Source organism: Equus caballus, chromosome 27 (assembly GCF_041296265.1).
Source record: "Equus caballus isolate H_3958 breed thoroughbred chromosome 27, TB-T2T, whole genome shotgun sequence".
In the NCBI taxonomy this organism is placed as follows: domain Eukaryota; kingdom Metazoa; phylum Chordata; class Mammalia; order Perissodactyla; family Equidae; genus Equus; species Equus caballus.
Window position 1 is genome coordinate 31514681 of NC_091710.1, and position 22934 is coordinate 31537614.

A 22934-nucleotide genomic window follows, 5' to 3' on the forward strand; every position below is an offset into this window, starting at 1 on the left:
TTTTTAGAACAGTTTTAGGTTCACAGCATAACTGAGGGGAAAGGACAGAGTTCCCATGTATCCCTTCCTCGACCTCCTATGCTATGGACATCCTGTACCATAGTGGTACATTTGTTAAAATCTTTGAGTCTACCTTGACATTATCACCCAAAGTCCATAGCTTACATTAGGATTCACTCTGGGTGTTGTCCATTCTGTAGGTTTTGGCAAATGTATAATGAATGTGTCCATCATTGTAGTATCATGCAGAATAGTTTCACTGCCCTAAAATCCTTTATGCTCTGCCTCTTCGTCCCTCTCTCCCACTTAACCCGTGGAAACCGCCGAATTGTTTACTGTTGCCATTGTTTTGCCTTTTCCGCAATGTCATATGGTTGGTATGTAGCCTTCTCAGATTGGCTTCTTTCATATAGTAATAGGCATTGAAGGTTCCTCCATGTCTTTTTATGACTTGATAGTTCACTTCTTTTTAGCACTGAATAATATTCCATTGTCTGAATGTACCACCATTTATCCATTCACCTACTAAAGGATATCTTGTTTGCTTCCAAGTTTTGGCAGTTAGGAATGAAGCTACTATAAGATGTGCAGGTTTTTGTGTGAACATAAGTTTTCAGTTCCTTTGGATAGATACTAAGGAGCACAGTTGCTGGATCCTATGGTAAGAATATGTTTAATTTTACAAGAAACTGCCAAACTGTCTTCCAAAGCAGCTGTACCATTTTGCATTCTCACCAGCAGTGAATGAGAGTTGCTGTTGTTCCACATCCTCATCAGCATTTGGTGTCTAGAGAGGTTTTTTAACTTAATTTGTCCTGGACATGTTTCCAAATCAGCACATAGAGAGCATCTGCATTTTCTTCTTTAATATCTGATGGTAGTGTAGATGTGCTGCACTTTATTCACTCAGTCCTCTATTGATGGCCACTTGGGTTGTTTCCAATATTTTCCGTTTACAAACAATGCCGCAGTGACCTTGTCACTTTTCTCTGTTGTGCTGGTATATCTGTAGGTAAATTCCTAGAAGTGGGATTATTGGGTCAAGGGGTTCAAATGCATATATATTGCCAAATTGCTGTCTCTACAAGTTGTATTAATTTGCGTTTTTACCAACAATGTGTGAGAGGGCCTGTTTCCTTACAGTTTTACCAAGAGAGTCATTAAACATAATGAATTTTTGCCAGTGTAATAGGTAAATATCTTGGTGTGGGAGTTCAGTATCTTTTCATGTGTTTAAGGTCATTTGCATTTCTTTTTCTGTGATTTGTCTGTTTCTGCCTCTGGGTCATTTCCCTGTTAGGTTTTTGGAGCTGTTAAAATATTAGGAAGATTAGCTTTTTGTGATGTGAGTTCAAATAGTTTTTCTCAGTTTGTCATGTAATTTTATAGAGCTGAGTTTTAATGCTGTTCTTGTGTCTGATTTATAGTCCATTCTCTTCATCACTGTAATTGTACTCCCTCAAATAATACATGTTCTACATTCCTGAAAAGATTCATCTACCTGTAACTATTATTTAATGCATCTGGCATTTTGTAACTGTCTCTAATAACAATTCCTTCCCTCAATAGACACGGCATCAGCGAGGAGATACGCATCCTCTAACTTTAGAAGAAATTTTGGATGAAACACAACATTTAGATATTGGACTCAAGCAGAAACAATGGCTAATGACTGAGGTAAGAGTAGGCTTAAAATATTGTTAAAAAAAAAAAGTTGATTACCATGAAATATTTTGCCATAACTAGGGTATTTAATATATTGAAATCTAATTTTTACTTTTTTTTAAAAGAATTAGTATAGGGTCTTTGTTTGTTTTTTAAACATACACATTTTAAGGTTGTTTGATTTGTTGGTTTTTCTATAATCTTATGTATCCATTTAAAAATGTCGAAGACTTTAGCATAAAAATTGTAAAGAAGGGGCCGGCCCTGTGGCCAAGTGGTTAAGTTCGCGCGCTCTGCTTCGGCGGCCCAGGGTTTCACCAGTTCGAATCCTAGGCATGGACATGGCACTGCTCATCAAGCCATGCTGAGGCGGCATCCCACATCCCACATACCACAACTAGAAGGACCCACAACTAAAAATATACAATTATATACCATGGAGCTTTGGCGAGAAAAAGGAAAAATAAAATCTTAAAAAAAAAGTAAAGAATTCAGTCATTGTACCAGTTCCTTTTAAGATTTTACAGAATAATTGATGCTTTTTTTGAATTGCTAAATTTAGAATATGTGTGTTGGCGTGTTGTATTGTTTTTCTTTCTTTGTTTTTTTTTTTGAGGAAGATTAGCCCTGAGTTAACATCTGCTGCCAATCCTCCCCTTTTTTTTTGCTGAGGAAGACTGGCCCTGATCTAACATCCTTGCCCATCTTCCTCTACTTTATATGTGGGATGCCTACCACAGCATGGCTTGGCAAGTGGTGCCATGTCCGCACCCAGGATCTGAATCAGTGAGCCCCAGGCCACCAAGGTGGAACGTGTGAACTTAACCACTGTGCCACTGGGTTGGCCCATGTTATTGTTTTTATATATGTTTTAGGACATTTAAAGCATGAGGTATTGTAGGGATGGCAAGCAAGATATTTGTTAAGCAAGATATTTGTTACACTATTATTACTGTTATGATTTGATGGTGATGTTACTGCCTTTAGCAGGTTACTTGGAAAAATAATCATTAACATCATGTATGTACACACAACACTGGAAGAAAAGAAATCCCAAAACAATCAGTGACCATACTAATTTGGAAACAAATAGCATTTTACAAATGCAGCTATTTGCAGCTTTTCTAAGTATCAAATGACAATTAAGAAGACTACTTTCTAGGACCAGTGCTGTTCTAAAGACCAAATGTAAAATTTCTAAAATAGAATTCAGTTCATTTATTTTACCAAGCAAAATACTGTTCGTGATTTTCATAATATAAAACAAACCAGTTGTTAGTCATTATCATTGTAGCTGATTATTTTATAGATAGTGGTAATCCACATTTAAATTTTGTTGCTTTACCTAATCTTGGAATTTCATAGACTACAGACATTAGTTAAGGATTATTTTTAATACTAGACTCTTCCTCCTCCTTTCTTCTTTCCGTGTGTCTTTTCTTTCTCCCTTCAGAGTCAGGCTGGCAGCAGCAGAAGAAAATAAATAGGGTTGCTCTTTCTTGAAGAGCTTTCCTTCTGATATTAGCTTTACAACAGAACTGACTAGGAGCATAATTACATTCAGTAATTCCTGCATTCCTAGTCACTTTCATTCTCAAGCTGACGTTATAGGTAAATTTCTCATATGCACTAGTCTCATCCTTTTCAGTTCTTTCCACAGCTGCTAGTACCATTTGATAGCAGATGGGGCAGACTGACTATTGATATGTTTCATCCTGGGGTAATGTTTCTCACATTATAATGCCGCTATGCAGTAAACTATACTTTGAGGGTGGGATAAGCAATACCTAGTTTACTTTGTCTATTAATTTTAATAGGTGTTTTATTGATTCTTACCTTTTTTGTCTTTAAAAAGAATATGGATACAGCTTTCTTCAAAGCAATTGTGATAAAATAGTTTCCTTCTCATCCAAAGAATTTCTGTAAATAATAAGCAGTTTCTTTTATAAAAAGTGAGCATCATGCTGATGTCTATCCTGGATGTCCAGGATCTGCTGGTTGATATTCACAAGATACTTTTACCACTGTATTGGGTATTGTTATTTTTTAAATAATTAGTGGAATTTAAGAATGTACATATGAGGTTTCCTTTTGTTAATATATTCAAATTGTGTCACTGTTACAGGCATTAGTCAATAATCCCAAAATTGAAGTAATAGATGGGAAGTATGCCTTCAAGCCCAAGTACAACTTGAAAGATAAGAAGGCCCTACTTAGGCTCTTAGATAAGCATGACCAGCGAGGCTTAGGAGGAATTCTGTTAGAAGACATAGAGGAAGGACTGCCCAATTCCCAGAAAGCCGTCAAGGTAACCTTTCTTTTCTTTCTATGCCTTAATATAATTTGAGTTAATAATGTCTTCTTGGTTTTAAAACATAGCAAGACCTTTTAAATTTTTTATTTTTAAAGCTTCTATCATACATATTTGGGGTAGTGGTGAGCCAGTTGAAGATTTGAAATTTGTGTCTTGTGCTACAGAGTGTAGCCATTTTTGTGTAACTGTGACAGCCCCCCCGCCTTTTTTTTTTGTTGAGGAAAATTGACCCTGAGCTAACATCTATTGCCAATCTTCCTCTTTTCATTTGAGGAAGATTGTCACTGAGCTAACATGTGTGGCACTGTTCCTCTAATTTGTATGTGGGACCCTGCCACAACATAGCTTGTTGAGTGGTGCATAGGTCTGCGCCCAGAATCCACACCAGTGAACCCCACTCCACCAAAGTGGAGTGCGCAGACTTAACTACTATGCCACTGGGCCAGCCCCTTGACAGCTCCCTTTTGTGGTGGTGGTGTGTATGATTGTTTGATTCTTCAGAATATTTCTGGAAAGTTTTTGTCATATTAGTGTTTTTCTCGTAAGTTGTTATGTTTGTGTATAAGAGCTATTTCAACAATGCTAGTAGACATTGCTAATCTGAGGAACCAGAGGCATTAAAACAGAAAAGCATTGACTAATAGCCTGGCTGTTTTGAATTCCTAAAGGGGCTATCAATAAAAGTCATAAAGATTTCATTTTCAGTTTAAATTTGGAACTCACTTGGAAAGGCTGCTAGTCTCTCTTCACAATTGCTAATAATTGATGCTAACCTGTAAGCAGGTTAATTCTTTTTGCTACCTGTGGAAGACTTGTTCCCTTCTTTCCCCTACTTATTGGTAATCCAATTACACGTTAGACATTTTGGTATTGTCCCATAGGTCACTGAGGCCCTGTTTATTTTTTTCACCTTTTTTTTTTTTTTTGAGGAAGATTAGCCCTGAGCTAACTGCTCCCAATCTTTCTCTTTTTGCTGAGGAAGACTGGCCCTGAGCTAACATCCGTGCCCATCTTCCTCTACTTTATATGTGGGATGCCTACCACAGCATGGCTTTTGCCAAGTGGTACCATGTCTGCATCTGGGATCCAAACTGGTGAACCCTGGGCTGCCGAGAAGCGGAACATGTGAACTTAACCGCTGTGCCATCGGGCTAGCTCCCAGACTTGTTTTTTTCTTGCATCTGTTGTCAAGTCCACTGACTTTTCTTCTTTACCTCCAATTTGTTGTTAAGCCCAATTGAATTTTTTGTCTTAGAGATTCTTTTTCAGTACTAGACTTTTTATGCTTTCTTATGGTTTCTGTTTCTTTACTGAGATTTTTTTTGTTTTCATTCATTACAAGCATATTTTCCATTACACCCTTGAGTGTAATTTCTCGTAGCTGCTTTAAAATCCTCCTCTTCTAGTTTCAACAGCTAGGTCATCTTGGGGCTGGTTTGCACTGACTCTCCTCGTCTCTTGAGTATGGATCATGTTTTCATGTTTCTTCATCTATAAAATAAACTTCTGTTGAGTCTTGAACATTGTGAATTATATGTGTAAAGACTCAGGACTCTTATATTCCTCCGAAGATTGTTTCTTTTTAAAAAGTTTGTTTTAACTGGGCAGTTACCTTGGCTAGACTCAAACTCCAAACTTTGTCTTTTCTGTAGTGGGTGGCATATGACACATCTTTTTTATCCTTTTAGCTGTTTTGCTCTTTTTAAAATGTCTTGTCCAAACTTTATAGTAGTTTTTGGTGGGAGGGTTGGTCCCTTAAGAGCTACTTGGCCATTATCAGAAGCAGGAAGATTTTTAACTTAAAAGTGTCTAAACTTAACCTCCACAAATGTTGCAAATATTGTGTGACCAAAGTTGATAAATTATGCATTTTATAGCATGTCGAAAGGTAGAACACTGAAGCCTAGCTTAACAGTTCAGAGTGCTAGTTATGTTTCCTGCTCCATTCTTTTTTTCCATTTTGATAGGGGTAGGTATTGTTACTGTGTAGTAGGTTTTTCGCTACATTCTAAAGTAGAACAGTGACGTAAATTGATAATTGCTTATTCTATTTTAAATAGTTTTGGATGTAAAGTCACTTTGGAACCCTACTTTCAGTGATGCTCTGTTCCCTAAGGGTTAGAGCTGAAGAGGTCATGAAAAGCACACAATCTGTTTCATTTTTAGGCAGGATCATTTCTAAATTGTTTGAAACCCAGATTTTTTATTCTGTCCTTAAAAATTTGAAGTGTGTTCTATCCTAAGTAATTTCTCAAGGTCTTTGGCATAATTCAGTTAAATCCCTTCTGTGTTGCTTCCTTTCTTCAGTTCTTGGTGGAGATGGAAGATAACTATTACTTCATGTGTTCATTTTGTTGACCCAATAGTACTTTGAAGAAATGTACAGTATAGTGCTGGCAAGGGGGAAAAAAGGACCGTGCAAAAGCAAGAAAAGAAAAAAAATGAGAAAAACCAGTGCCTGTTCCAGATTACTCATCCCTCAGTAATTGTTATTTGGGGTTTTCTAATAATTGACTGCCAATATAGTCTTATTAGGCCAGTCTGCATTTGTAATATGGTTTAATTTTAAGGTGGTGTATTGAATCTGCTACTTCTAGGGTTTTTTTTTTTTTTTTTTTAAAGATTTTATTTTTTCCTTTTTCTCCCCAAAGCCCCCCGGTACATAGTTGTGTATTCTTCGTTGTGGGTTCCTCTAGTTGTGGCATGTGGGACGCTGCCTCAGCGTGGTCTGACGAGCAATGCCATGTCCGCACCCAGGATTCGAACCGACGAAACAGTGGGCCGCCTGCAGCGGAGCTTGCGAACTTAACCACTCGGCCACGGGGCCAGCCCCTCTAGGGTTGTTTTTGTTAATTAATTTTTTAAAAAATTTATAGTAAAAAACACATGAATTTAACATCTTAACCATTTTTGAGTGTACAGTTCAGTAGTGGAGTATATCCACATTATTGTGCAAAAGATCTCTAGAACTTTTACATTTTGCAAAACTGAAACTACATCCATTAAACAACAACTCGCCTTTCCCCACTGCCCCAGTCCCTGGCATCCACCATTCTGCTTTCTGTAATTTTGACTATTCTGAGTACCTCATAGACGTAGAATAATGCACTGTTGTCTTTTTGTGATTGGCTTATTGCACTTAGCTGAATGTCCTCAGGGTTCATCCATGTTGCAGCATCTATCAGAATGCTTCCTTCCTTTTAAGGTTGAATAATGTTCCATTGTGTTTATATACCACATTTTGCTTATCCATTCAGTTGCTTCTGTGATTTAGCTATTGTGAGTAATGCTGTTATGAATATAAGTGTACCAAATATCTCTTTGAATCTCTGATCTCAGTTCTGTAGGATATATACCTGGAAGTAGAATTGCTGGGTCATATGGTAATTCTATTTTAAATTTTTTGAGGAACCATCATACTGTTTTCCACAGCAGCTTTACCATTTTACATTCCCACTAATAGTGCAGAATAGTTCAGATTTCTCCAGGTGCTTTCCAGTACTTATCTGTTTTTTTCATAGTTGCCATCCTAATGGGTATGAGGTGGTATCTAATTGTAATTTTGATTTGCATTTCCCTAATGATTAGTGATGTTGAGCATCTTTTCATATACTTATTGGTCATGTCACATTTTCTTTATCCATGCATCCATCACTGGACACTTAAGTTACTACCATATCTTGGCTGTTGTAAATAATGTGGCAGTGAACATGGGGGTGTATATATCTTTTTGAGTTAGTGTTTTCATTTTCTTTGGATAAATGCAGTAGTACCCTCCCCCAATCTGTGGTTTCACTTTCCGTGGTTTCAGTTACCTGTGGTCAACCATGATCTGAAAATATTAAATGGAAAATTCCAGAAATAAGCAATTTGTAGATTTTAACTATATGTCATTCTGAGTAGTATGATGAAATCTTTCCCCATCGTGCCTGGGTGTGATTCATCCCTTTGTTGGATTCCCATCCATTGACATTGTCTGTTCCTGACATCCAGCCATTGACAGTGTCTTGGCCATGCTTCTTCTGACAGATTGTTAGAGGGTCAGTAGTAACCTAAGGCTATGTCACAACGCCTGTGTCATTGACCTCACTTTATCCTATCATGTAGGCATTTTATTATTGCACATCATCACAAGAAGAGTGTGTACAGTACAATATTTTGAGAGAGACCACATTCACATAATTTTTATTACAGTATATTGTTATAATTATTTTGTTTTGTTACTAGTTATTGTTAATTTCTTATTGTGCCTAATTTATAAATTAAACTGTATCATAGACATGTTTGTATAGGGAAAAACATAGTATATATATATGGTTTGGTACTATCCATGGTTTCGGGCATCCACTGGGGGGTCCTGAATCCCCCGTGGACAAGGGGGACTACTGTAATCAGAAGTTGGATTGCTGAGGGGCTGGCCCCGTGGCCGAGTGGTTAAGTTCGCGCGCTCCGCTGCAGGCGGCCCAGTGTTTCGTTGGTTCGAATCCTGGGCGCAGACATGGCACTGCTCGTCAAACCACGCTGAGGCAGCGTCCCACATACCACAACTAGAAGGACTCACAACGAAGAATACACAACTATGTACCGGGGGGCTTTGGGGAGAAAAAGGAAAAAAAGGAAAAAATAAATAAAATCTTTAAAAAAAAAGAAGTTGGATTGCTGGATTTTATGGTAGTTCTATTTTTAATTTTTTTACGGAACCTCCATAGTGTCTCTACCAATTTACATTTCCACCAACAGTGCACAAGGATTCCCTTTTCACCACATCCTCACCAACACTTGTTTACTTCTTGTCTTTTTGATAATAGCCATTCTAACAGGTGTGAGGTGGTATCTCATTGTGATTTTGATTTGCATTTCCCTGAACGGTAATGATGTTAAGCATCTTTTCATGTACACGTTGGCCATCTACATGTCTTCTTTGAAGAAATATCTATTCAGATTCTGTCCCCATTTTTTAATTGGATTGTTGGTTTTTTTGCTATTGAGTTCCATGAGTTCTTTATATATTTTGAGTATAAATCCCTTATCAGATAAATGATTTGCAAATATTTTCTCCCATTCAGTAGGTTATCTTTTCATTTTGTTGATGGTTTACTTTGCTGTGCAGAAGCTTTTTAGTTTGATGTAGTCCCACTTGTTTATTTTTGCTTTTGCTTTTGATGTCCAATCCAACAAATCATTGACAAGACAGATGTCAAGGAGCTTATGCCTATGTTTTCTTCCAGGAGTTTTATGTTTTCAGGTCTTCCATTCAAGTCTTTAATCCATTTTGGATTAATTTTTGTGTATAGTGTAAGATAGTTGTCCAGTTTCATTCCATTGCTTTTGGCTGTCCAGTTTTCCGAGCACCATTTACTCAGGAGACTATTCTTTCCCCATTGTATATTCTTGGCTCTCTTTTCATGAGTTAGTTGACTATATGTGCATGGGTTTATTTCTGGGCTCTCTGTTCTGTTCCATTGATCTATGTGTCTGTTTTTATGCCAGTACCTTACTGTTTTGATTACTGTAGCTTTGTAATAGAGTTTGAAATCAGGGAGCATGATACCTTCATCCTTGTTCTTTTTCAAGATTGCTTTGGCTATTCAGGGTCTTTTGTGGTTCCATACAAATTTTGGGATTTTTTTTTCTATTTCTATTGAAAAATGCCATTGGGATTTTGATAAGGATTGCATTGAATCTCCAGATTGATTTGGGTAGTATGAACATTTTAACAGTACTCATCTTTCAGTCTGTGAGCACAGAAAATCTTACCATTTATTTGTATCTCCACAGTCTTTCATCACTGTCTTAAAATTTTTGTGTGTAGGTCTTTCACTTCCTTGGTTAAATTTATTCCTAAGTGTTTTATTTTTAATGTAATTGTAAATGGGATTGTTTTCTTAATATCTTTTTCTGACCATTATTAGTGTATAGAAGCACAACAGATTTTTTTATATTGATTTTGTATCCTGCAACATTACTGAATTCATTGATTAGTTCTAACAGTTTTTTACTGAAGTCTTTAGGGTTTTCTACATATAATATGTCATCTGCAAATAAAGACAGTTTTGCTTCTTACTTTCCACTTTGGATGCTTTTTATTTCTTTTTTCTGCCTAATTTCTGTGGTTAGGACTTCCAGTACTATGTTCAATAAAAGTGACAAGACCAAGCATCCTTATTAGTGATTTTAGAGGAGAAACTTTCAGTTTCTCACCAATGAATATGATGTTAGCTGTGGGTTTGTCATATATGGCCTTTATTATGTTGAGGTACATTCCCTCTGTATCCACTTGGTTGAGAGTTTTTATCATAAGTGGATGTTGAATTTTTGTCAAAAGCTTTTTTTGCATCTATTGAGATGATCACATGACTTTTATCTTTGATTTTGTTAATGTGGTATATCACATTGATTTGTGGATGTTGAACTATCCTTGCATCCCTGGAATAAATTCCACTTGATCATGGTGTAGGATCCTTTTAATATGTTATTGAATTTGGTTTGCTAATATTTTGTTAGGATTTTTGTACCTATGTTTATCAGGGATGTTGGCCTGTCATTTTCTTTTCTTGTGGCATCTTTGTCTGGTTTTGATGTCAGGGTAACGCTGGACTTGTAAAATGAGTCTGGAAGTGTATCCTCTTTTTTGGGAAGACTTGGAGAAGAATTGGTATTAATTCTTTGAATATTTGGTAGCATTTACCAGTGAAGTCATCTAGTCTTGAACGCTTTTCTTGGGAAGTTTTTGGTTACTGATTCAGTCTTCTTATTAGTAAATAGTCTGTTCAGGTTTTCTATTTCTTTATGATTCATTCTTGGGAGGTATTATGTTTCTAGGAATTTATCGATTTCTTCTAGATTGTCCAATTTTTGGTGTATAATTGTTCATAGTATTCTCCTATGATTCTTTGTATTTCTCTGGTATCAGTTGTAAAGTCTCCTCTTTTATTTCTGATTTTATTTGAGTTTTCTCTTTTTTTCTTGGTGAATCTAGCTGAAGGTTTTTCAGTTTTGTTTGTCTTTTCAGAGAATCAGCTCTTAGTCTCATTCATCTTTTCTCTTGTATTTTTACTCTATATCTCATTTATTTTTGCTCTGATCTTTGTTATTGCCTTCCTTCTCCTAACTTTGGGCTTTGTTTGTTCTTTTTCTAATTCCTTTAGGTGTAAAGTTAGGTTGTTTGAGATTTTCTTGTTTTATGATATAGGCACTTACAGCTATCAACTTCCCTCTTAGAACTGCTTTTGCTGCATGCCGTAAATTTTGGTATGTTGTATGTCCATTTTCATTTGTCTCAAGGCATGTTTTGATTTATTCTTTGACCTGTTGGTTGTTCAGTAGGGTGTTGTTTCATCTCCACATATTTGTGAATTTCCCATTTTCTTTTTATAGTTGATTTGTGGTTTCATACCATTGTGATCAGAAAAGATGCTTGATATGATTTCACTCTTCTTAAATTTGTTAAGACTTGTTTTATGATCTAATATGTGATCTATCCTGGAGAATGTTGCATATGTGCTTGAGATGAATGTGTATTCTATTGCTTTTGGATGGAATGTTCTGTATATATCTGTTAAGTCCATCTGGTCTAATTTGTCATTTAAGGCTGATGTTTCCTTATTTTCTGTCTGGATGATATGTCCATTGGTGAAAGTGGGGTATTAAAGCTCTTTGGTATTATTGTATTGCTGTCTATTTCTCCCTTTAGGTCTGTTAATATTTGCTTTATATATTTATTTGCTCCTTTGTTGAGTGCACAAATATTATAAATCTATATTCTCTTGTTGGATTGACCCCTCTATCAGTATGTAATGCCTTTCTTTGTCTCACATTACAGTCTTTGTTGTCTAAGTATAGCTACTCCAGCTCTCTTTAGGCTTGCGTTCGTATGGATTATCTTTTTTCACCCCTTTACTTTCAGTCTGTGTCCTTACATATAAAGTGAGTCTTTTCTAGGCAGCATAGATGGATTTTGCTTTTAAATCCATTCAGTCCTCTGTGTCTTTCAATTAGAGAATTTAGTTTATTTATATTTGAAGTAATTATTGATAGATATGTACTTATTGCCATTTTGTTTAATGTTTTCTGGCTGTTTGTAGTTCCTCTGTTCACATCTTTTTCTCTTACTCTCTTCTTTTGTGGTTTGATGACTTTCTTTAGTGGTATGTGTAGATGCCTTTCTCTTTATCTTTTGTGTATTTACTGTAGGTTTTTGCTTTGTGGTTACCATGATGTTTATATATAACAGCTTTTTCTAACAGTCTATTTTAAGTTGGTGACTTAAGTTTGAATGCATTCTAAACCTGTATATTTTTCTTCCTTCCTCTCATGTTATATGTTTTAATGTTACACTTTACGTTTTTTATCTTGTGTTGTATCTCTTAACTAATTTTTGTAGTTATAGTTATTTTTACTACTTTTGTCTTTTAACCTTTATACTAGCTTTAAAACTAATTAACGCACTACCTTTACTGTGTGTTTACTTTTCCTAATGAGATTTATACTTTTATGTTTTCTTGTTCTAATTAGCACCCTTTTGTTTCAGCTTAAAAAAGTCTCTTTAACAGTTTTTGTAAGGCCAGTTTAGTGGTGATGAACTCCTTTAGCTTTTGCTTGTCTGGAAAACTCTTTATCTCTCCTTCAATTTTAAATGACAGCTTTGCCAGGTAGAGTATTCTTTGTTGGGAATTTTCTTTTTCTTTGTTTCCATCACTTTGAATATATTGTGCCACTCCATTCTGGCCTGTAATAAGTTTTTTGGTGCATTCTTTAGGGTTTTCTACTTAGAAGATCATATCATCTGTGAACAGAGATAATTTTATTTTTTTCAATTTGGATGCCTTTTATTTCTTTTTCTTTCCTAATTGCTCTGGCTAGAATTTCCAGTACTCTGTTGAATAGAAGTGGCAAAAATGGGCATCCTTGTTTTGTTCCTGATCTTAGAGGAAAAGCTTTCAGTATTTTACCTTTGAATATGATGTTTGCTGTAGGTTTTTCGTACATGGCTTTTATTTTTTTTCTTTTTTGTTTTTCTTGTCTTTTCTTATTTTTTGAAGAAAATTAGCCCTGAGCTAACATCTGCCACTAATTCTCCTCCTTTTCCTGAGGAAGATTCATCTTGAACTAACATCTTTGCCCATCTTCCTCCACTGTATATGTGAGAGGCCTGCCACAGCATGGCTCAGTAAGCAATGTGCAGGCAATATATTTCAAGGTAGAGGAAAAGTAAGAACACTAAGATCCCACACTTTTTCTTAGATTAATAAAAAGGTCCATTGGGCCCAGACCATAATTGCAACATAGGTTGAATTTTATTTTATTTTTAAAAATAATTTTCTTTTTATACTTTGTAAGACCTCTAAGAATAGAAATCTTGAAGTACCAATCTTTAAAAATGGAACTGCTCAGGAATGAAGCTCAAGAGCTAAAATTGGGTGTAGTGGACCTTAATGGTATACTGAGGGTTAAGAGAAATAGGAGTTTTTTGTTGTAAAAACACTTTTCAGAGGGTGAGTAATTTGGAGTTAACTGAAAACTTTCTTTTTCTTTAAGGCTTTAGGGGACCAGATACTGTTTGTAAATCGTCCTGATAAGAAGAAAATTCTTTTCTTCAACGATAAGAGCTGTCAATTTTCTGTGGATGAAGGTAAGCCTTTCTCTATAGGTACTTTCCTTTAGTTTGCAAGTATGTTGCAAATTTAGAGTGACAAAATTGTAATTTAAATTTTATAATATTACTTTTTTAGCTTTATGTTGTAGTGTTAATAACTCCTCCATCTAAGATCTTTCTCAGAATGCAATTTTTTTTGAAATGTGTAATTTGAAAGATTTTAGGTTAAGTGTACTTGTATTTTTGGTATAGCAGTTCATGATGTTTTATGCTTATAGCTCAACTATAGCAAGCATGAGTTTTATTTCTTTATTTCTATTATTTTACAAATATTACTTAATATCTTGGTATGAAAGCTTGATGTAGGTGGGAAAAAGAATAAACTTTTGTTGGTGATTGATATTCTCTTAACTTATGAATCTTTTGAGTATCAAATTGGATAAGGAGGGAGATTACTTTTTTCTTGCAACTGTGGTGTTGGATGCTAAGGTATATGTTGAGTCTTCTACTAAATGTGTGAAAATTGTATTTTGGATGTTAGTTTAAAAATATTTCATCAGTATTTGTCATGTAAAATAGTAATTAAACAAGGATCTAGTCATGAGAAATTTGTTATATAAATAGAAATTCTCATTTAAGCAAATATATTTTACTTTAAATTTATATTAATTTTGAAGTTTTATAAGAAGGCAAAAGAAGAATTGAGCATCATTTTAATTATAAAATTTCAAAAGTGATACAAACTCACAGCAAAATAGTCTAAGAATATAGAAGTACAGAGAGTAAAATAGTAATATTAGATTACATTAGTGAAACTGTTGCTATGCCTGTCTGGTGGTCGTACTGACTATTCTTGACAGCATTAAATAAAAGAGATTCTATTGAATAATCATTTTGTATAAGAAATGCTTTTATATGTCTTGTCCCTTTGGTATCTCATACATGTCTTAATTATGATTTTGTAATTTTTACAATACCCAGAAGTTTTTCTTTTATATGTTATCTGGCTGTAGATATTTAAGTTTTTGGTGCTTGTAGATAGGACTTTAGTCAACCTGAAGGTACAGTACTTAGATGACCATGATTTGTTTTAGGAAATAGAGTGTTGTGTTTTTGTAAAAATCGTGACTGAGAGGACCTCATATGTAGTTGCTTCTCAATAATGTTTGTTAATTAAATAAAAGTTTACAGCACTTTCCTGTTCTTCTGTACTGCCGTTTCTCAAATATGATAAACCTTCTGTATGTAAACAAAGTAACAGTGAACTTCTTCTGTACATTGTAGTGATAGATGCTCATTTAAGAAAAGTCTGGCTTAGCAACTTTTGTATTGCTTGAATCTCCTTTACTTGGAATTTTGCTTTTATGTAAACTTTTATAATTGTCAAATTGATTTCTTACTTTTAAAAAACATAGGGATAGACTTCATCTGTAAGATCCTTCCAAGTTTAAAAAAACAAACAAGTAATTCCTTTATTCTTGACATGGTTAATCTGTTTAAAAAAATTTGCAGTATTAAAAAACATCACAACTGTTACATATTCAAATAGTAAGGAAGATCTTACAATAAAAAGCAGATGTGCTTTTCCTTTTTGTAGTTCCAGTCCCTTTCTTTTGTGGCAACCACTTAAATGGTTTTGTTTTAAATTCTTCTGGTGGTTTTTCCCATATTGCTAAGTAATATGCTTATATTACTGTTATTTTTTTATTTTTCAACTTGAAGCATTGTAATGACTTATTCTATTAATTTTTCTGATTCCAACACCTGTCTCCCTTCTCTACATCCCAATATAGTGTTCCACTAGTTTTAGTTTCTCTACCATTTTTCTTGGTACCTTCAGCATACAACATACTTAACCTTTCTTAGTGGGAATTTGTACTATGAAGTCTGCTTTGCTCATGGCAGCATAGTGTAGTGTTATTATCTGCTCTGTAAGTAGCTGTTTAAATTGAGGCAAATGTTGAGATTGCAGTAGCTCCATAAGAGTAGCATGAAACTCTACGATTTCTGGATAGTATTTCATGGAGAAATTTTAGGAGTACACTTTGCATTCAGCAGTAATCCTCACACTAATCGTTATACCAAGCTATAATTTTCTGTGCCTTGTGTGCTCTTTCTGTGGAGACCGTTGTTTTAATTTTGCTCAGCCTTTTCCTATTTCTGTATCTTTTACCTATATTTATATTCCTTAATATTACCTCTATTTTTATTTGCCATTTTATATGGCCTTTGTTAGTTTAAATTCTTCCCATCTCTTTATTATTTGTCTGATAAGACCAAAATGTGGATTTTCTCTTTTTCCCCCAAAATTACAACAGTAATAATAAATATTTGTTAGTAAAATCCCACACATCTAGAAATAAGTTCTGTAAATAGTTTGAAGTTTATTTTTCTAGTTTACTTTCTCTTTATTACAGATAGTCTGTAATACTGTGTGTCTGTTTAGTATTCCATTTTGTATGTGTACTTGATAAATGGATTTTTAAATATTTGAAAATGCAGCAAATATTTGTGCACATCTTACACATTGGATATGTGTGTATGTATTTTTTATATTAATTAAGTAGCCATATAAGTCAAAAAGATATTGAGAGGGTAAATTGGCAAATTATCTTTACATTTTTTAAGATCTCTGTTTTGCTGACTTATTTAATATGTGATGAAATGTATTACTAGATTTCCTAATATTGAACCATCCTTATACTCTTATAATAATCCATCTCTGGCTTTATGTATATTTAAGGATTTTTGCTTTAGTATGGTCAGTTTTCTTTTTTGTGTGTGGTTTCTCAGGGTTTGGTATGGTTGTAATGTTGGATTGATATAAAGGAAAGCACAGTCTTTCCTTCTTTCTGTCCTTCCTTTCCACCTTTTCTTTCCCTTTTCTCGTGAGAATATTAGATTCCTTGAGGATGTGAAAGCATACATGACCCAGAGTGTATCTGGCTTGTTTCTTTTTTTGACAACATTCTCACTATCTTCTTTGATATGTCCTCCTTTAAGTTTTCTATCTTGTGAAACAATTTTGGTAATTTGTATTTTCCAATAAAATCGTTCATTTTTAATTTTCAAGTTTAAGTGTATAATTTTCTAGAGTATGACCCTAGAATTTATTTAATTTTTTCTGTGTCATTTTTCTTTTTTATTTCTAAATTTTTGTATTTGGGCTTTTCTTTATTATGCTAGCTATTGGTTTATCTACTTTACTTTTGTTGTTGTGTTTTTGTTTTAAAAGAAAATATAATCTGTCAGAACACCCTTTACATACTAGTTTTTGAATCACTTGATATGAGCAGTGAGTCAGCAAACATTAAAATCTCCTGTTACATTTATATTTTTGTTAATTTTGCCAGTACTTCCTGGAGTTACTGCTTTATATATTTTCCTGCAGAGTTTTGGTTTATAAATGTGCTTGAATTTAAAGGCGGTTTTGTTTTTTGTTTTTGTTTTTTTCGGTGAGGAAGGTTGGCCCTGAGCTAACATCTGTGACAGTCTTCCTCTACTTTGTAGTGGGATGCCACCACAGTATGGCTTGATGCTCAGTGCGTAGGTCTGCGCCCAGGATCTGAACCTGCTAACCCTGGGTGGCCAAAGCTGAGCACACAAACTTAGCCACTACACCACTGGGCTGGCCCTTGAAGTCATAGTTTAAGGATTGTATCTGTAATCATTATAAAATATCCCTCTTTTGTCATATTTTGTGTTATTTTACTTGAAGTCTAACTTTCATACTACTATCTTAACTCCTTGGCTTTGTTTAATTTGATATATTTTTGTCCATTCTTTTACTTTATACCTGTCTCCTTTTGTTTTAGGTATTTCCTTTGTACCTGGCATATGGTTGTCTTTAACTTTTTGAATCGGTTCTGAGTGTCATTTTATCTTTATTGTATTTATCATGTGATGTATTTACCCCCTTTTTTATTTGGAAATTGTATAGTTTTGGGGGGGTTCTCCTGTATATGTAAAGTAGTTCTCTTTATATCTTTAAGTAATTTGCTTAAACTTACGGGTTTCCATTTATCAACTTCTTTCTCTTCTTTGTACTTCCTAGTTGACACTTTCTGGAATTTTTGTTACAGTCTTAGTATTTATACATGAATCCATTTATTCAACAAGTATTAATTGATCTCCTGTTCTATGCCCCAGTCATTTTGCTAAATCTAGGGTATATAGTAATGAACACGGTAGACTAGTCTCTACCTTCATTGAGCTTACATTTTAAAGGATAACATAGACAATATACAAAATAAAAAATGATTACAGATTGTATCAAATGTGAGGGAAGAAATAAATGAGGTATGTGCTAAGCTAGTAAAGTAATGGGAGAGGTGGAGCTCTGAGAAGACCTCTGTGAAAAAAGATGAAGAATGAGATGGTGCTAGCCTTGCACAGGATCAGAATGGTGCACATGTGTGTGTGATTATGGAGGACAGGGTTCAGGCAGAGAATAGCAAAGGCAAGAGCCATGGGAAAGACTGATTTCTTTTCAGAGGCTAGTGGTTTGTAATCATTTAATCAGATTCAGTGGCCTTTTTTTTATAACAAATATTTTGTAACATCTTTTGTGCTCTTGTAAAAGAAAATGTGTAGATAATATAACCTAACTTTACACATAATTTTTTAAAAAGTCAGTGTAATACCTTAACTGTAACATAAAGGAGAAATAAAAAAAGATTGATTTATATTTTTAAAATTTACTTTAATATTTGTAATTGTTAAGCACATTTGTGGTAGAATATAAATGGAATATAAAATAGCTGTTTACATTTATATGTAGAGACACCATTAAATGTGATAGCCATAAATGGACTAATACAGATGTGATGCATTGTCAACCTGTTTACCATAATTGGTGTTTTCCTTCAGTGGTAAAGAATTCTTGGTAAAGTTCTGAAAAATACAAAGTGCAGATTTTCTGTGATTTACAAAGGTTAATCGTACTATGTTCTGTATACATTATACATTGTATGTTCCTAGAAAATCAAGTGTGTGTAAAATCAACCAGAACAAAAAATACTTTGTTTATATATGTAAAAGAGAATTGGGTTTAGGCTTAGTTTATTATTATAAACTGGTATTTTTCATTAATCTGTATACTTTTTTGGAAAGACGGTTGGGAGGAGGAAGGGTTTTTCAACCATGGCAGTATTGACATTTTGGAGCTGAAATATTTTTTTGGTATTGGGGTTGTCAGTGTGCATTGTAGGATTATTAAGCAGCTTCCCTGGCGTAGCATGTTTTCCCCCACAACATGACAAACAAAAATGTATGCAGACATTACCATATGTTCCCCAGGAAGCAAAACTGTCCAAGTTGAGAATTATGTTAAAGATATGGTTTATGTTTATAACATGGAAAAAAATTAATTGTCTTCAAGCTTCTTGTCATGCACTTTTTCATTTGGCACATTCAGTGACACGGGGGATAGCAAGTGAATAAGCTTCTGTTCTTCAGCTGGGGGAACAGTCACCCACAGGAACCTCAGGGTAGGACAGTGTTCTTTTGGTTGAGGGTGTGGATATTGCATAAATCACTAGTTTAGAAAAAAACTGAGTTTTTGTTGATATAAATTATATGTGTCTGCACAGAAGACACATTGAAAATTGGTGATCTTACCGTTTGTCTTCCTGTCTGTCTCTTGTTTCATATTTCATTCCTCAAAATGCTTTGTCTTGATGAAAATTTTGTTTTAGCCCAGTAGGTGGCAGTCTTAGCCACAGAGAGGAAATCTTGAGTGAGCAAGCTTTCAGTTAGACTGAAGAGTTGCCCTTCATTCTATCTGTAATAGAGGCAGATGTCCTAAAATGAGACATGGAACAAGTTAGGAGAGAGTTTATTTTTGTAGTAATTTTAAAAATCAGGTAAGTGAACACAGAGTAGTTGGACTTAGGTATGGATCTTATTTCACAAAAGCATACATTTCCTTAAATCAGGATCTTATTCCTTTAGAGGCAGTATAAATGCAGTGGTCAAGAGGATGATTTAAGTATTCAAACTGTAGGTTTAAATATTAGCTCTACTCCTTACTAGTTTAGGAAGATATTTAACCACTCTGAGATTCCTTATCTATAAAATGGGAATAATGGTATCTGTACCTCATGGTCCTTAATGAGGATTAAATGAGTTAATATAAATAAGTGTTCAGAGCTTGGAACAGGACCTGGCACATAGTAAGAATAATAGTAACAATAATGTTAGCCATTATTAGCATCATTGAAAATATAAAATAGTACCAAAATACTGGGTGTTTTAATTTTACTTATCTGGTTACTTCTTCACATTTAGTTAGTTCTATCTGATTATTGACTCAGTAGATCTGTAGTTTTGTGATTGGGTAGATGGATAGCAAAGAAACATCCCATTTAGCAGTCTGAGGCCACATTTGCACTGATCTTTTGCAGTTATATAATATTTGTTGGTGTTCCTGGTGAGAAATCTGGTGACAATCTGATTTTTCCTCCATTACTGGTAACTACTTCTTTTCTGCCTGGAAACTTAAACAATTTGAATTTTATGCTTAGAATTCAGGGCTCTTCCCAGTAGCTATTTCCCTGGGACTCTGATGCTGTTTTAAGTCATTAGTTTTTAATGGCTACATGGTATTCCTTTTTTTTTTTTTTTTTCCTGCTGAGAAAGATTAGCCCTGAGCTAACATCTGTGCCAGGCTTCCTCCACTTTACATGCGGGTCACCACCAGCATGGCTGACTAATGGTGTAGGTCTGTGCCTAGGATCCGAACCTGCAATCCTGGGCTGCCAAACTTAACCACTACACCATGGGGCCAGCCCCTGGTATTTCATTTTATGATTGTACTTATAACAATCTTCTCAGTGCTCCACAGATAGAAACTTAGTTCATTTTTCGTTTTCTTTTATTTTTTGGTATATGCTATTATAAATAATGCTCATTATATCAGGCAAAATAGACTTTAAAACAAAACTTATAAGGACACAGAGAAGAGCATTACATAGTGGTAAGGGGAGCAGTCCATCAAGAGGATATAACACTTCTGTATACATACATGCCCAACATAAGAGCACCTAAATACATAAAGCAAATATTACAGACATAAAAGGAGAAAATGACAGTAACACAATAATAGTAGGGGATTTTAATACTTACATCAGTAGATCAGATGATCAGTGAGGAAACATTGGCCTTAAATGACACATTAGACCAGATGGACTTAATAAGTATATACGGAACATTCCATCCAAAAACTGCAGAATGCACATTCTTCTTGAATGCACATGGAACATTTTCCAGGATAGATCACATATTAGGCCACAAAACAAGTCTCAGTAAACTTGAGAAGATTGAAGTAATATCAAATATCTTTTTTGATCATGATGGTATGAAACTAGAAATCAACTATAAGAAGAAAACTGGGAAAGTTACAAATATGTGGAGATTAAATAAAATGCTACTGAACAACTATTGAGTCAATGAAGAAATCAAATGAGGAATAAAAAAATACCTGGAGACTGAGGCTGGCCTGATGACATCGGTGGTTAAGTTTGCATACTCTGCTTTGGCAGCCAGGGGTTTGTGGGTTCGGATCCCAGGCGTGGACCTATACACAGCTCATCAAGTCATGCTGTGGTGGCATCCCACGTGCAAAAAGAAGAAGATTGGCAATGGATGTTAGCTCAGGGCCAATCTTGCTCACTGGAAAAAAAAAAAAACCCAAACCTGCAGACAAATGAAAGTAAAAATGCAACATACCAAAAATCTAGGGGATAGAGCAAAAGCAGTACTAACAGGGAAGTTTATGGCAATATAGACCTACCTTAAGAATCAAGAAAAATCTCATAAACAATCTTTAACATTACACCTAAAGGAACTAGAAAAAAAAAAACAAATAAAGCCCAAAATCAGTAGAAGAAAGGAAATAATAAAAATCGGCAGAAATAAATGAAATAGAGACTAAAAAGACAATAGAAAAGATCAGTGAAACTGAGAGCTGATTCTTTGAAAAGATAAAATTGAGAAACTTTTAGCTAGAGTCACCAAGAAAAAGAAGCAGCTCAAATAAAATCAGAAACAAAAGGGGAGAAATTGCAAATGATACCACAGAAATACAAAGAATTACAGGAGAACACTATGAAAAGCTATATGCCAACAAATTGGATAATCTAGAAGGATAGAATAAATTCTTAGAACTATACAACCTTCCAAAATGGTATCAATAAGAAATAGAGAATCTGAATAGAGCGATTACTGGTAAGGAGATGGAAGCAGTAATCAAAAACTTCCCCAAATCAAAAGTTCAGGCTTCCCTGGGGAATTCTACCAAACATTTAAAGAAGATTTAATACCTATCCTTCTCAAGCTCTTCCAAAAAGTTGAAAAAGAGGGGATGCTTCCTAGTACATTCTACCAGGCTAACATTACCCTGATCCTGAAACCAGACAAGGACAACACAAAAAAACAGAATTACAGGCCAATATCACTGATGAACATACATGCAAAAATCCTCAAGAAAATATTAACAAATCAAATACAACAATACATTAAAAAGATCATACACCATGATCAAGTGGGATTAATTCCAGGGATGCAAAGATGGTTCAGCATCTGTAAATTGTCAGTGTGATACCCCACATTAACAAAGTGAAAAATAAAAATCATGTGATCATCTGAATAGACGCAGAGAAAGCATTCTCTGAATAAAATGGTATAGAAGGAAAGTGCCTCAACATAGTAAAGGCCATATATGACAAGCTCACAGCTAACATCATACTCAGCGGTGAAAAACTATAAAGCTTTTTCTCTAAGATCAGGAACAAGAATACTCACTTGCATTACTTTTATTCAACATAGTATTGGAACTCCTAGCCAGAGCAGTCAGGCAAGAAAAAGAATAAAGGGGATCCAAATTGGAAAGGAAGAAGTAAAACTGTCACTATCTGCAGATGACATGATTTTGTATATAGAATACCCTAAAAAATCTACCTGAAACAATTAGAAATAAAAAATGAATAAAAAAGAAATTAAAAATTAGAATAAAAAATAAAAAATGGTTGCAGTGGTCAAAATCAACATAGGACAATCAGTTGCATTTCTATGCACTAACAACAAAATAGCAGAAATGTAAAGTAGAAAACAATCCCATTTACAATTGCAACGAAAATAATAAATTTTTTTTATTTAGGAATAAATTTAACCAGAGCTAAAAGACTTGTACACTGAGAACTATAAAACATTGTTGAAAGAGATCGAAGACGACGCAAAGAAATGGAAAGATATTCCATGCTCAATGACTGGAAGAAGTAAGATAGTTAAAATGTCTTTTGTTCCTAAAGCAATCTACAGATTCAGTGCAATCCATACCAAAGTCCCAACGACATTTTTCAT

General features: G+C 34.6%; 1 protein-coding gene and 1 long non-coding RNA gene across 5 annotated transcripts in view; one reads left to right on the forward strand and one right to left on the reverse strand.

Moving 5' to 3' along the window:
- Positions 1-22934, forward strand: part of GTF2E2 (general transcription factor IIE subunit 2) — a 78098-nt gene that overhangs the window by 38898 nt on the left and 16266 nt on the right. For all 4 annotated transcript variants that reach the window (XM_023630731.2, XM_001495553.7, XM_014736586.3 and 1 more), the window contains exons 4-6: positions 1570-1677; positions 3791-3973; positions 13517-13610. In XM_023630731.2, coding sequence (XP_023486499.1) covers positions 1570-1677; positions 3791-3973; positions 13517-13610 — 385 coding nt within the window. The remainder of the gene's footprint in view (positions 1-1569; positions 1678-3790; positions 3974-13516; positions 13611-22934) is intronic.
- LOC138920965 (uncharacterized) lies at positions 18256-21245 on the reverse strand. Its single transcript, XR_011433089.1, has 4 exons — positions 21055-21245; positions 20700-20948; positions 19194-19376; positions 18256-18467 (listed from the first exon to the last, which is right to left on the reverse strand). It is a non-coding gene; the product is annotated as an uncharacterized lncRNA (long non-coding RNA).